The sequence below is a fragment of the Microtus pennsylvanicus genome, chromosome 10, assembly GCF_037038515.1.
Source record: "Microtus pennsylvanicus isolate mMicPen1 chromosome 10, mMicPen1.hap1, whole genome shotgun sequence".
Classification (NCBI taxonomy): domain Eukaryota; kingdom Metazoa; phylum Chordata; class Mammalia; order Rodentia; family Cricetidae; genus Microtus; species Microtus pennsylvanicus.
This window is the reverse complement of record NC_134588.1, coordinates 27464451-27477732: the sequence shown is the minus strand read 5'-3', so window position 1 is coordinate 27477732 and position 13282 is coordinate 27464451. Positions and strand designations below refer to the sequence as shown.

At 51.3% G+C, this 13282-nt stretch overlaps 1 protein-coding gene across 3 annotated transcripts in view; it reads left to right on the top strand.

Annotated features, from left to right (window-relative positions):
* The window catches only part of Tmcc2 (transmembrane and coiled-coil domain family 2), a 38088-nt gene extending 26455 nt beyond the window's left edge, over window positions 1–11633 (top strand). For all 3 annotated transcript variants that reach the window (XM_075987894.1, XM_075987895.1, XM_075987896.1), the window contains 3 exons: window positions 6599–7539; window positions 8921–9056; window positions 10106–11633. In XM_075987894.1, the coding sequence (XP_075844009.1) occupies window positions 6599–7539; window positions 8921–9056; window positions 10106–10417 (1389 nt within the window). In that variant the 3' untranslated portion in view covers window positions 10418–11633. The remainder of the gene's footprint in view (window positions 1–6598; window positions 7540–8920; window positions 9057–10105) is intronic.
* Window positions 11634–13282: the final 1649 nt, after the last annotated feature.

Below are 13282 nucleotides of genomic sequence, written 5' to 3'. Positions count from 1 at the left end.
TGGACCGTGGGGAGATCTCACTGAAGCCAAGACAGAAAGAGGAAAAGCTGGCCCCAGAGACTCAGAAAACACTCCAGCTCTGCCTTCCCCAGAACCTTCATCACTGCATCTTAAACTTCAGTCTATAGCTGCAGCCCTGGCTAGTAAGCTCTCTGAGCAGGACCATGTAGGACCATGTTATGGATTCCCCAGCCGCCTAGCATGTGTGTGAGCCCTGCCCCCTCCTTGCCAGATCTTTCCTGCTCAGCCTGTTTGTGGGGTTTCATCCCAAGCCAGGTATTTATAGTGACCAAATTTCCTCAGTCACAGGAGTGGGGTCACTGTGCCATGGGGCTTCTGCCCTAGAGGTGGTACTGGCAGCTGGTGTAAGCTGAGGAAAACTCTACACCATTTGGAAAGAGGAGTGGTCTTTGCAGCCAAGCCCTCCTCCAAACCGGGGGCCTGAATTCTCCACCCGCCACTGGCAGGCACTGAGTCACTGCTGTGCCTCTCCTAGCGCCTAGTCTGGGAGAGAGCTGCTCTGGAGGGATTCAAGGTCCGGGTGCCCACTGTAAACCGCTCTGATGTGGCTGGATCCCTCCCTCCCATGTTCATGTGTACAACCATTACCTCCTCCGAGTTCCAAATCATCTTTATGATCCTCAGGAAGACCCAATACCCATTAGGGTCTCTTGCCTCCCCCAGTCCCCAGCAACTGCTCATCTGTAGATTTAGCACTGTGGAGGCTCCCGTAGTGTGACCATTCAGCATGTAGCCTCTACTGAGCAAACTACTTTTTAGACTCGTCTATGTTCTGGCATTATCAGAATCTCATTCCTCGCTGTAACTAAACAGTCTTCCATTATGTGGAGTCTCGTTTTGCTAGCCCATTCACTGGTTTAAATGGCCGTCTCTGAGCTGTGCCTACCCTTGGCTATTGAGAAGCGTGCCACTCTGAACTTGTACCAGTGTCTATTTCAATACCATTTTCAATTCCTTTGGTATTGTCAACTGTCACTTTGACACAGCCCAGAGTCCCCTGGGAAGAGGGAACTTCAATTGAGGAATTGCCTAGGTCAGATTAGTTTTCTTCCTTCCTTTTTTTCCTTCCTTTCTTCCTTCATTCCTTCCTTCCTTTCTTTCTTTTTTATTTTTGTTTTTTTGTTGTTTTGTTTTGTTTTGTTTTGAGACAGGGTTTCTCCGCATAGTCCTGGAGCTTGCTCTGTAGACCAGGCTGGCCTTGAACTCATAAACCCACCAACCTCTGTCCTCCGAGTGCTGTGTGTGCCTCTATGTCCTGGCTGAGGTAATTGCTTAATTGCTAATTGATGTGGGCAGTGCCATCCCTAGGCAGGAGGACCTGGGCTGTCCAAGAAAGGAAGCTGAGCAAGCCAGAGGCTCCTGCATCGTGCAAGCAGCATTTTCCCGTTGGTTTCTGTTTCAGCCTTGGCTTCCTTCTTGAATGGTCTATAACCTGTTAGATGAAATAAGCCCTTTCTTCCCCCAAGTTGTTGCTGGCCATGCTGTTTATCACAGCAACAGGAAGTGAACTAGAACATGTGCACACTCGGAGTTGAATTGGACAGTTATGAGGTAGTTCTGTATTTAACGGCAAGGGACCACCATTCTGTTCCCCTGCATTGGCTGCACCATCTCACCTTCTAACCAGCAAAACATTAGGATTCCAGCTTCTACATGTCCTTACTATGCTGATTTGCTTTGTTAAGAACATCGCTGGGCAGATGCAATGGCTCAGAGGTTCAAGGCACTTGCAGCCAAGCCTAACAACCTGAGTTCAATCCCCAGGACCCACAAGGGAGAGAACTGACCCCCCAAAAGTTGTCCTCTGACCTCCACACATGTGCCCCTCCAAAATAAATAAAAGTAACTTTAAGAACAAGAAATTTACTTTAAATAATGTGGTTTCCTATTGAATATGCAGTGTCTTGGTCTGTATTTATTTGTAGAAGCATAAATGACTGTACATTTTACATCTATAGCCATAATGCAGTTGATCATTTTATTTCCACAGTGTATTAATTGCTACAGAACAGTGAGAAAAGGTTCTGACTTCAGAAATATACAGTTTGAGGGGGCAAAACTAAAACCTTTTGCTTTAGATGCAAATTATCAATTGTTTTCATTTATCTATAGAATAATTTATGAATAATTTTCTGCATGATGATATGATAGTGTGCTTTTTATTGAGAACTTCATATATGAAAATAACATTTTCTACCCCCATTCCCTTCTCTCGCTCCCCCGCCACTTTTCCCTCCAAACTTCATGTCCTCCTCCTTTTAAAAACTCTCTGAATCCACTTAGCCCTGTGTGGGTATAGGACCATCTACTGCAGTGTGAGGAGCTTTTGGGGACCACATCCCTGAAGAAGACTTACTCTCCCTCCCCCTGCAGCGTCAGTTAGGCGTGGGATTTTATGAGCCCCTCCCTCGCCCATGCTGGGATTTTGGCTGGCTTCATCTTGGCTGCACATCTCTTGCATGCCATGCTAGCCACTGTGAGTCGTGTGTGCAAGAGCCCTGTCATGTCACTGCAGATGTCCACTGCCTCTGGCTCTTGCCTTTGCCCCCTCCCCCAGGGTTATCTCTGAGCCTTCGGGGATGGGGAGTGATGTAGCCATTTACTTAGAGCTGTACAGAGCTGAGAATCCCACAGCCTCTGGTTGACTGGTTATAGTTCTCCGGATTAATCTCTATCTGCACACAAAGAAGCTTCCCTGATGAGGGTCTGAGATGCACAGACTCTGATTCAGGACTGGTCCACATCCTGGATCTGCACTTTCCACGGTGGCTCCTGGAAAATCCGTATTTATTTTTAAGGAACTGCCGTATGTCCCTTACTTCATATCTCATTTTATCCTCTGAGAATCCCTTGAAGGAAGTAGGGTTACCCACTTCTTATAGACCATCTGAAAGCACACAACTGATAGCTGACCAAACCAGGGTTCCAGACTGCTGTCAGATGCCAAACTAGGCCCGTTCCAGTGCCCCTCACAGGCTTGTATCCTATCACTATTTTTAATAGAAATTTATTTTATTTTATTTTATTTTGTGTGTGAATGTTTATCTACATGTGTGGATGTATACATGCATACCTGGTGCACCCAGAGGTCAGAAGAGAATATCGGATCCCTTAAACTGGAGGTACAGCTGGCTGTGAACCAAACCCAAGTCCCTTGCAAGAGAAGCAAGTGCTCTTAACCACTGAGGCACCTCTCCAGCTCCACCCAGTTTTTTTAGGTGCTAGGATTTGAACCCAAGGTCTTTGTATATGCTGGGCAAGTACTGAGCCACTTAGCTGCATCCCAGCCCCCATTCTTCTTTGGCAAATCTTATCTATGTGCCTCACCACTTGAGGAACTCTCTTCTTTCTTTAACATTCCTTTCCCTGTTAAAATATAATCCTTCTTTGTGCCCCTGTGGCTGTCTGCCAGATCCTTGGCTCCCTCTATCCCTTGCCCCGTCTCCCTTCAGTCTTAAAGGGGTCTTGGTGGTGGCTGACCTCTGTAATCCCTCCACTGTGGAGGCCAGACTACATAGTGAGTTCCAAGCCAACCGAGGCTTGTGTGTATATGTCCTTTCTCCGTGTATATATTTCATTCTTTTATGTGTGCACCCATATACATGCACAGTGCGGGCAGAGGTCGCAGGCCAGCTCAGGGGAGTGGGTTCTCTCCTTCTCAGGTGGAGAGCAAGTCATTAGTCCTGGCAGCGATGCCTTTTACCAGTGCTAAGCCGTTTCACCTGTCTCCATAATTCCCTTTTCCTCGCTTGCACAGGATGCAAGACCCCCTCAAGTCTCACTATAGCCAATGCCAGCATAATTGCTTGAGGGTGAGGCCAGGTGTCTCGGGACCACTGACAGAAATCCTGAGACCACTCAAGGCAGGAATGTCTCAAGCTGCGGATGTGCAGGGACTTCCCAGCTGTCCAAGGGTCAGGCCCTGGGGCTAGGTGCCCACTAGGATTCAGATCCTATGCCATTCACTCACGCCTGTACTCCTGGGCCAGCCCTTAATTTTCTCTTCTGTAGAATGGGAATGGCAGTGTTGCCTGGCTCTTGGGTTGTTACCGGGGTTGAAGGGATGAAAGTGGAAATCCTGGCGAACCAACCACACCTGGCACAGAGCAGCAGACAAGGGAGGTGCACTGTTGCTGCCTTATTCTGCTATGGAAACCATTGGAATGGAAATTTGAGAGGAAAAAAGACCCTAGAGGGCAAAGGGAATTGATGCCACTTCTCTGGCAGCCTAGTAAGGTGCGTCCATGGAGGATGATGGCCTTTGACTGGAGATATGCCAGCGTGAGCCACACAGTTTATACCCCCTGCCAAAATACAGTTCTCAGGCGGGATGCCCAAGTTGGGGCCTGGGTAGAGGACGGAGAAGAGTGTGTATGCGGGGGTGGGAGTGGGTAAGGGTAGTCTCTGCTACCTTTGGGTGTCAAGAATGTCTAGCCTCACCGGGTGGCGGTGGCACGTGCCTAATAATCTCAGCACTTGGGAGGCAGAGGCAGGTGGGTCTCTGAGTTCAAGGCCGGCCTGGTTCTGCAAGAGCTAGTTCCAGGACAGCTAGGACTGTTACACAGAGAAACCCTGTCTCAAAAAACAAAAACAAACAAGAATCTTGCTTTTAATAAAGCTGGCCAGTGATAGCACAGGCCTTTAATCCCAGCACTAGGGAGGCAGAGGTAGGTGGATCTCTGAGTTTGAGGCCAGCCTGATTTACAGAGTGAGTTCTAGGACAGCCAGGGCTATCTCAGAAAAGCAAACCCCCCAAAAAAATGGAATTTAAAAAAAGTCTAGCCTCATTCCTGGGCACTGTACAGCATCCACTCTGAGACAGATGCCTCGTGGTGAGAGGAGCCTGGCAGGCAGACAATGTGCTGTCCCTCCCTAAGTAAGGCACTGCAGCTCTCCCAGCATCCCGCACCCGTCCCCATCTGTTCTGTCCACTGGCACCATTCACAAAGAGTGAATGGCAGCTTGCAGACTGCCAAACACATTACCATCGATGCCCATTACCTGCATATTCTTTGCCCCAGGAGGAGATTAAGGACCACCTGTGTTAAGGCCAAGTTCTTTGAGAGTAAAGGCCACGTGTTATATAGAAACTTACTTTGTACAGTTCCATCAATATTGAGTAATATGCTTTGATAGCCCAGCTTGGCTGTAGGCATCACTCCCCAAGAGGAAAATCTACCTAAATTCAGATCTGGCATTTATCATGTGCCTATGGGATGCCATCCAGGAAACCCTCCTATGGAACTTGAGAGTAGGCATGAGTACGCCCATTATACAGGCAGAGACACAGAGGCTCCGGAAAGCCAGAGAGACTGCAGGGAGTGACAGGCGCAGGAGGAGAGTCCCGAGGCACACACACCTGCTGGGAGGGTGAGGGGACATAAAGGGACACCCAAAGCCCGGAGGAAAGCCCTTACTTCAGAAGACTGTCCTCTTGGCATCCTTAGGGGACCCTAAAAGGAGCCCCTCCCTGCCTCCTGAGTTTGCCGGCGCTGTTGCCATAAGCGGTGTTCTCCAGTAACTCTGCCTGTAGTTAGCTCTGTCTGCTTCCAGCATGTGTGACAAGGCTGCTTTCTTTTGTTTAATCCCGTCTACAACATGGCATTCCCCTCTCCCCTCCCCCACCCTGTGATCTGATCCAGCTTGCTTCTGTTGTGTAATGATAAGGGACTCAGCTGCCAACAGTAGCCTGGGGTTAGTGGGCTCCAGGCCTGCCCACAGATCTATCTCAAATTCAGTATCTTCCCTGCCCTTTCCCTCTGATCCCCTGCCTCAGCTTTTCTCAGATCTCTCCCCTGTTTGTCTGAGTTTGTACCACACTGACACACTCAGGAAGCCTGCCTGCCTGCCTGCCTGCCTGCCTGCCTGCCTGGTGGGGAGAGGAGAGGCTCTTGCCTTCCTTCCTGCACATTCTCTTCCTTCTCAGGTCTTCCAGACTCCTGGCCTCTAGTGGCCTCTGAGTTACCTCTGGGTCTTTAGACTTCAAGGACCTGCCCAGTAGGGTGGGTGGGTGTGCTCTCTTTCCTCAGTTCTGGGAGAGTGGGAGAGATCGAATGTTCCCACCGTCATGAGTCAGAGGAGATTGCTGATACCCTCGGAGAGCAGGAAGGTAACAAAAGGGCTGTGAACAGGGCTAGTGATCCACGCAGCTGTGTTAAGTGAAAACGGGGTACGAGGCTGGAAGGCACGGGCCTACAAGTGGGCTTTCATAGCTCCGAAGGAAACGCATGGTCAGACAAGAGCCTAATTAAGAGATCGAATCCAGAGAGACAGCTGAGCCCATCTCTGGCCTCAGGGCCAGAGGGTCTGTCTTTTCATAGTGGTGTGTCCCCAAGTTACTTGCTAGAACACCCTGCTCCAAAGGCAAAGTAGACATGCCTAGACTTCATTTCAGAGAGAAAGCTCTTCATAAGGGTAAAGCTGGCCTGCGCTGTGGGGCCTGCTGTAGAAACTTAGGCTCTTCCTTCATCCTGCATCTGTTATCCAGGTGGAGAAGCCACACTCAAGGGTGGCCGGGGCTACACTGACAACCCTGCTGAGCTCCCTCCCGTGTCTCACAATTGGTTCTCCTCCCCAGGGTGACAAGGGAGATCTTGTGGCCCTGAGCCTCCCCTCTGGCCCTGGCCATGGTGACACTGATGGCCCCATCAGTCTGGACGTGCCAGATGGAGCGCCCGACCCCCAGCGGACTAAAGCTGCCATTGACCACCTGCACCAGAAGATCCTGAAGATCACCGAGCAGATCAAGATTGAGCAGGAGGCGCGGGATGATAACGTGGCGGAGTACCTGAAGCTGGCCAACAATGCGGACAAGCAGCAGGTTTCGCGCATCAAGCAGGTGTTTGAGAAGAAGAATCAAAAGTCCGCCCAGACCATCGCCCAGCTGCACAAGAAACTGGAGCACTACCGCCGGCGTCTGAAGGAGATAGAGCAGAATGGGCCCTCGCGACAGCCCAAAGATGTGCTGCGCGATATGCAGCAAGGGCTGAAGGATGTGGGCGCCAACATGCGTGCTGGCATCAGTGGCTTCGGGGGTGGCGTGGTGGAGGGTGTCAAAGGCAGTCTCTCTGGCCTCTCGCAAGCTACCCATACTGCAGTGGTGTCCAAGCCCCGGGAGTTCGCCAGCCTCATTCGCAACAAGTTCGGCAGTGCCGACAACATTGCCCACCTGAAGGACCCTATGGAAGATGGGCCCCCCGAAGAGGCAGCCCGGGCGCTGAGTGGCAGTGCCACGTTAGTCTCCAGCCCCAAGTACGGCAGTGACGATGAGTGTTCCAGCGCTAGCGCCAGCTCTGCTGGGGCGGGCAGCAACTCTGGGGCTGGGCCAGGAGGTGCACTGGGGAGCCCTAGATCCAATACTCTTTATGGTGCCCCTGGAAATCTGGACACTCTGCTGGAGGAGCTGCGGGACATCAAGCAGGGCCAGTCACACCTGGAGGACTCCATGGAGGACTTGAAGACTCAGCTGCAGAGGGACTACACGTACATGACCCAGTGCCTGCAAGAAGAGCGCTACAGGTGGGTACCTCTTGGCTTCCCAGCTGCAGGTGGGCCCCGTGGGAAAGGAAGGAAGCTGTTCTGAGCTTTGGAGGCCACTAGAGAAGCATCCAGAAGGGTCTTGCCATGCCGGGAGGAACCCCTGAGGAGCTTTCTCCAGACTGGAACAGGGGTCACTAGATCTCTGGAACAAAGGTTCTGCCGGTCTCAGGATACTTTAGGTCAGTGGTTCTCAACGTTCCTCACACTGTGACCCTTTAGTACAGTTCCTCATGTTGTGGTGACCCCAACCGTAACATTATTTTCATTGCTTCTTCATAACTTTAATTTTTCTACTGTTACAAATTATTGTAACAGTAAATTATTATTATTGTAAAGTAAATAACTAATATGCAGAATATCTGATATGTAACACCCATGAAAGGGTCGTTCGACCCCCAAGTTGAGCATCACTGCTTTGGGGTGTTATGCGCTTAACTCACACAAGGGAGACGAGAGCCAGCACCAGGTGTGATCTTCTGGAGACCCTGGTTCAGAAAGAACCTTGGAGGCAGCTACCTGGGTTCAAATCCCAGATCTTCCTTATATTGGAGTAACTCAACTGAGCAGCTCACACTCTACACTGTTTGCCTGTCTGTGAAGTGAGGGTAATGCTGACCTGACCTTAGGGAGTGGTCATAAAGAGAGAATGAGTCGGCTAGGTGTGATGGCACGTGCCCTTAATCCCAGCACTTAGGAAGCAGAGGCAGTCAGATCTGTGAGTTCTAGGCCAGCCAGAGCTACATTGTATACATTGTAATACTGTTAACAAACAAACAAACAAACAAAAACTGAGCGAGTCAACCTGTAAATGTGAAGTAGAGATAGATGGACAGTTGGAATGCCTAGGGGGTTCCCGAGGTCAAGAATGGGCTGGAGTTTGGTCCTTTCCCTGCCTCCCTCCCTCTCTCTCAGGGATTCGGGGGACCTTTTTCCTTAGCACTTCTTCTTTCTAGATGGCGGCTTGTAAAACTGAGGGAAACCCCATCTAAAGCCAGCCACCCTCACTCTATAGCCATCTTTGGATACTTGGTGCTTTTCAGAGCAGGGATCACATTCTCTATACTTCTGGGTCCCTGCTACCCACAAAGCATCTTAGAGTTTAGAGCTGGGTTAGAGTTACTCAGTCCTTAACTCCCCATCATGAGCCATGAGATCCCAGACAGGTTCTCATTCTCCCCACCTGTCGATACTGTCTGGTGAGGTTGCAGTGCTGGGTCATGCTTACCACAGGGCTGGCACAGAAAAGAACAATGCTCTCAACCAGGTTAAGATGAGGGCAGGACTGGACACATGGGTGGGCTGAGTGTCATTACCGACAGTGGTTTGTAAGAAGTACTGTCACCTCCTTTTTTCCTACCAGGTATGAGAGGCTGGAGGAGCAACTGAATGACCTGACTGAGCTCCACCAGAATGAGATGACCAACCTAAAGCAAGAGCTAGCCAGCATGGAGGAAAAGGTGGCCTACCAGTCCTACGAGAGGGCCCGAGACATCCAGGTATGGCCCAGGATATGTGGATAGAGCTGTAGACACAGGGTACAGGGGACAGCATTGGGGTGGACCTATCACATAAGGCATGATGAGCAGAGGTTTATCTATAGCATGGAGGAAAAGGTGGCCTACCAGTCCTATGAGAGAGCCTGAGACATCCAGGTATGGCCCGGGCCTCTCTGGGGATGTCCTGATGTGTGGATAGAGCCGTAGGCCCAGGGTACAGGTGACAGCATTGGGGTGGACATATCACACAGGGCGTTTATCCATAAATGATGAGCAGAGGTTTATCCATAGGGCAGATAGGTACAGGATGCAGAAGGCAGTGTTGCTGGGGTAGAGATAAGAACAAGGTAAGTCCTTGGCCAAGTGTATGCATTATGCAAAGGCAAACTGGTAGGCAAGGGCCACTTATGGTTGCCACATCTTTGGTATCAGATTTACAAATGAATTAATTGTTATTCCTGGGCATTTGCCTACCTCAATATGGAGCTGGAATCAATAAGCAAGACTTCCGCTTCCTTACATCCTCCTCAGACAGTCGTCAGTCAAGAGTTCTGTCCCCAGTTGTAGGTGTACCCTTCTTGGCCCTGAAGAGGGGCTCTGTTACCACCTTCTTGGTACAGTGGCATACTAGTGTATTCTTTGCTGTAGCGAATGTGTAAGGTTGAATAATCTGTAAAGAGAAAAGATCCACCCAGCTCTCCCCTCTGGAGACCCAAGAGGATGTCATCCTGTCTTTGGAGCTGGTAAAGACCGCATTGCTCTAGCCTCCCAAAGACAGGGACTGTATAGGAGAGTCACACAGTGAGGCAGAAAGCCAGAGAGATTTAGGGGTCAGACTTACATTACACACACACACACACACACACACACACACACACACACACAAAGGTTCTGCAACCCTAGCATTGCCATGACAGAAACCAATCTTCCAGCTCACAAACCCTTGGAGATCACACTTAAGCCCTATGGGGAAAAGAACAGGCAGACTGGGTTCCGACTAGAATCTCACCCACCCTGAGCTCCCTTACACCACCCTCTGTCCCCTGCAGGAGGCCGTGGAGTCCTGCCTGACCCGGGTCACCAAGCTGGAGCTGCAGCAGCAGCAGCAGCAGGTGGTGCAGTTAGAAGGTGTGGAGAACGCCAACGCACGCGCTCTGCTGGGCAAGTTCATCAATGTGATCCTGGCACTCATGGCCGTGCTGCTGGTCTTTGTGTCCACCATTGCCAACTTCATCACGCCCCTCATGAAGACACGCCTACGTATCACCAGCACCGCCCTCCTGCTCCTCGTCCTCTTCCTCCTCTGGAAGCATTGGGACTCGCTCACCTACCTCCTGGAGCGTGTGCTGCTGCCCAGCTGAGCAGCTGCTATTCCGCCCTGTGCTCTCCGGGTTCCACTGGTCACACATCTCCAGGAGGGCCTGGGACTCCTGAGTCCCTTGGATTTTGTCACATGTCCTGTTTGGCCTCTTGCCCAAACTCCCCATTCGGCAGCTCCTGCCCCTTCTCTGCACTGCATCTGTTTGACACCATCTCTTTTAGCCTGAAGGTTGCTGGGGAGGTGTGGAGGGGTGTGGGGGGGTGGGGTCGGGGCTGGAGGAAGTGGAGACACTCATGGCCAAATGGAGCAAGGGAGGACACCAGGGCTGCATTGTTTGAATTATTTAGTCATGTGGGACTTTTCTGGGCTGACCTAAGGATGTCCTAGGTCATGAAGGCCCCTAAGATATAAAACCGGTCTCAGTTTCCCTAGGAAAGAGCCCATCCTGGGGGTAGCCATAGTTTCCTCCCACAGAGATGGTCTGTCTGGATATAGCCAGTGGGAGGCTATGCTGACTGAGTCCAGGAAGGGGAGGGTCCCCAGCCTTGGGACCAGAGGGCAGGCTTGACACAGCCCCCTAGGAGCTCAGCCCCTGCTCTTCTCCTCACTGAGCTGATTTGAGACTGGTTTCTGGAGGCTGGGTGAGGTGTGGCTTTGGATTTGTGTTTTCTCTGCCCATCTTTCTCCCTTCACTGGGTGTGCTGTGAAACACAGGCCCAAGCGCCCTGAGCCTCTAACCCAAACCTTTAGGCCTCTGGGATCAAGCTGAGTTCTATTTATTTATTTATTTATTGACTTATTTATTTGTTCCTACCTTTCCCTTGCTTCTGCCCAGCTGGGCTCCAGGGAGAAGACCTGCCCATTCTCCCTCTGCAGCCAGGGCGTATTCTTGGCTCACCACACTCCAGACCATGTACCCTCTGATGTTTCTGGCTGAAAGAAGGGGTACGTGGCCACCCAGCCCGCTCTCCCAAGCAGCCCCACCAGATGGGTGGGAGAATCATGGCCTCTTTTATATATACCTATTTATTTTATACGTGTGTCTTTGAGGGGGAATAGGATGTTTGTTGATTTACTTCTTTAAGGCTCTGGAGTGTTGCGTACGATTCTGTACAGCCCAGCTTCCCGTGGGCCCTTCCAAGCACAGTGGAGATTTCTCGGGATGGGAGAGAGGAACCCGTGAAGCAGGAGAAGCAGTGCCTGCCAGCTGTGGTGGACCTTCCTGAGAAATAAATATCCTCTACGTTTTCCAACCATCCTGTCTGGTGTTGATTGGTTAAGCTGTCTCTCTGAAAATCACAGGTTCTCTTCCCCACACTCAAGCATTCCGGGTAGCACAGGCTGGACCTCATCTGTTGGCCTGAATTGTCTTCCTTCAGGAGACAACATCGAATGAGACATATCCACCCTCCAGCCTTGTTCTGAGCAACTTAAGTGAGGTGACTACCGTTCCATCCAGGCCCAGTTTTGCCAGAGCACTTCCCAGGAGGGATGTGGAGTTAGGACCAGTTGTGGCCACAAGAGGTCAGCAGAGTCCGTACTCCAAAACCTCTCTCAAGATGCAGTTCCAAACCAGCATCTATTGGGGCTAGCATGGCTTTGTCACTGTGGTCTGGCTGGGGCAGGGAGCACCTGCTTCCCAAGAGCTGTGGTGTGATCCTCCCCATGAAGGTCCAGGGCTTAGTATCTGCCCCCGTGGTTGGAGCAATCAGTCCTTGCAGCCTCAGAGTGCTTCCTGGCAAGAACTTAGTGGGTACTTACAATAGGACCTTTGAGGAGGATGCAACAAGGAGGGGCTGTGATTAAAAAGAACAAAAACAAACCAAACAAAAAACAGCCGAGAACCTTGGGTCTTGGCCAAAACTTGTGCACTGCAACCACCTCCTACCTACTCTGGGCCTCAGTTTCCCCATCAGTAAAGTAGGATGGATGTGGCCACTCTTCATGTCAAGGAGCCCTGGCATTCTGTAGTTCTGAGTTCCACAAGCCAAAATTGTAACTGTGTCTAGGGCTCTAAGGCCTGGAGAGGACGCAGTACTGGCACCGCAAGGGGGTGGCATTGCCAGTCTGACTTTGCCCTCTGTGTTAGATAGTTTTGCCAGACTGCTTTCCAACTATTCCATTCCTGGTGCTTGCACTCCCAGTTCTCCTCCAACTGCATATGCACATGTACCTCCCTTGGGGGTCACAGGCGGCTCAGAGCCCACATTCCAGGGCCACAGGTAGGGGGTGGCCGCTCCTGGCTACAGACATTTCCTACATTCCTCCCAAGGTCAGATGCCGGCTCAGAATTGGCTCTAAATGTCACTGCCAGCTGCAGCCCACACTGAAAGGGAGGAGGAAAGCAAGGCCACTCTTGGCCAGTTCTGAGGCTGCAAAGCAAACAGCCCGAGGGAGGTGGCAGGCCCCCAGCTACATCTTCTTTGTAGAAGCCAGCACTGGCTTGTTTCCCTCCTCGGGAGTACAATGGTGCATCTAGCAAAACCTTGCTATCCTGGGGCTTGAGGCAGCCCTGTTTGTGTCTGTGCTGCCTCTGTAGAGAAGGAGCGTGAGTTGCCCCCACCTCCTGCTCTCCCCTGAGGTCCTGAGAGTGAGACTTTGTGTCAGGGTTACCACTTGTAGTCTGCCTCCTTCAGACTACAAGACCTTCCCAGAGCGCCTGTCCCACAAGCGTTGGTCCCACCCCCAGAGTGCTGCAGAGCTGTCAGACTGGTGGACTCCCACAGCCTGGGTCCCTTATAGTGGGGGCAGATGAAAGAGGAGACTTGGTGCTCCTTGGCAGTCAGCTGAACCAGAGCCAGTGTGCTTTGTATCCAGCAGAGCCAGCCCACTCGGCACCCTCGTGGATCCCAAAGCTTCGGCAAGTGCAAGCATGGCAAACCCGAAAGGCAGCAGGCAGCCCAGA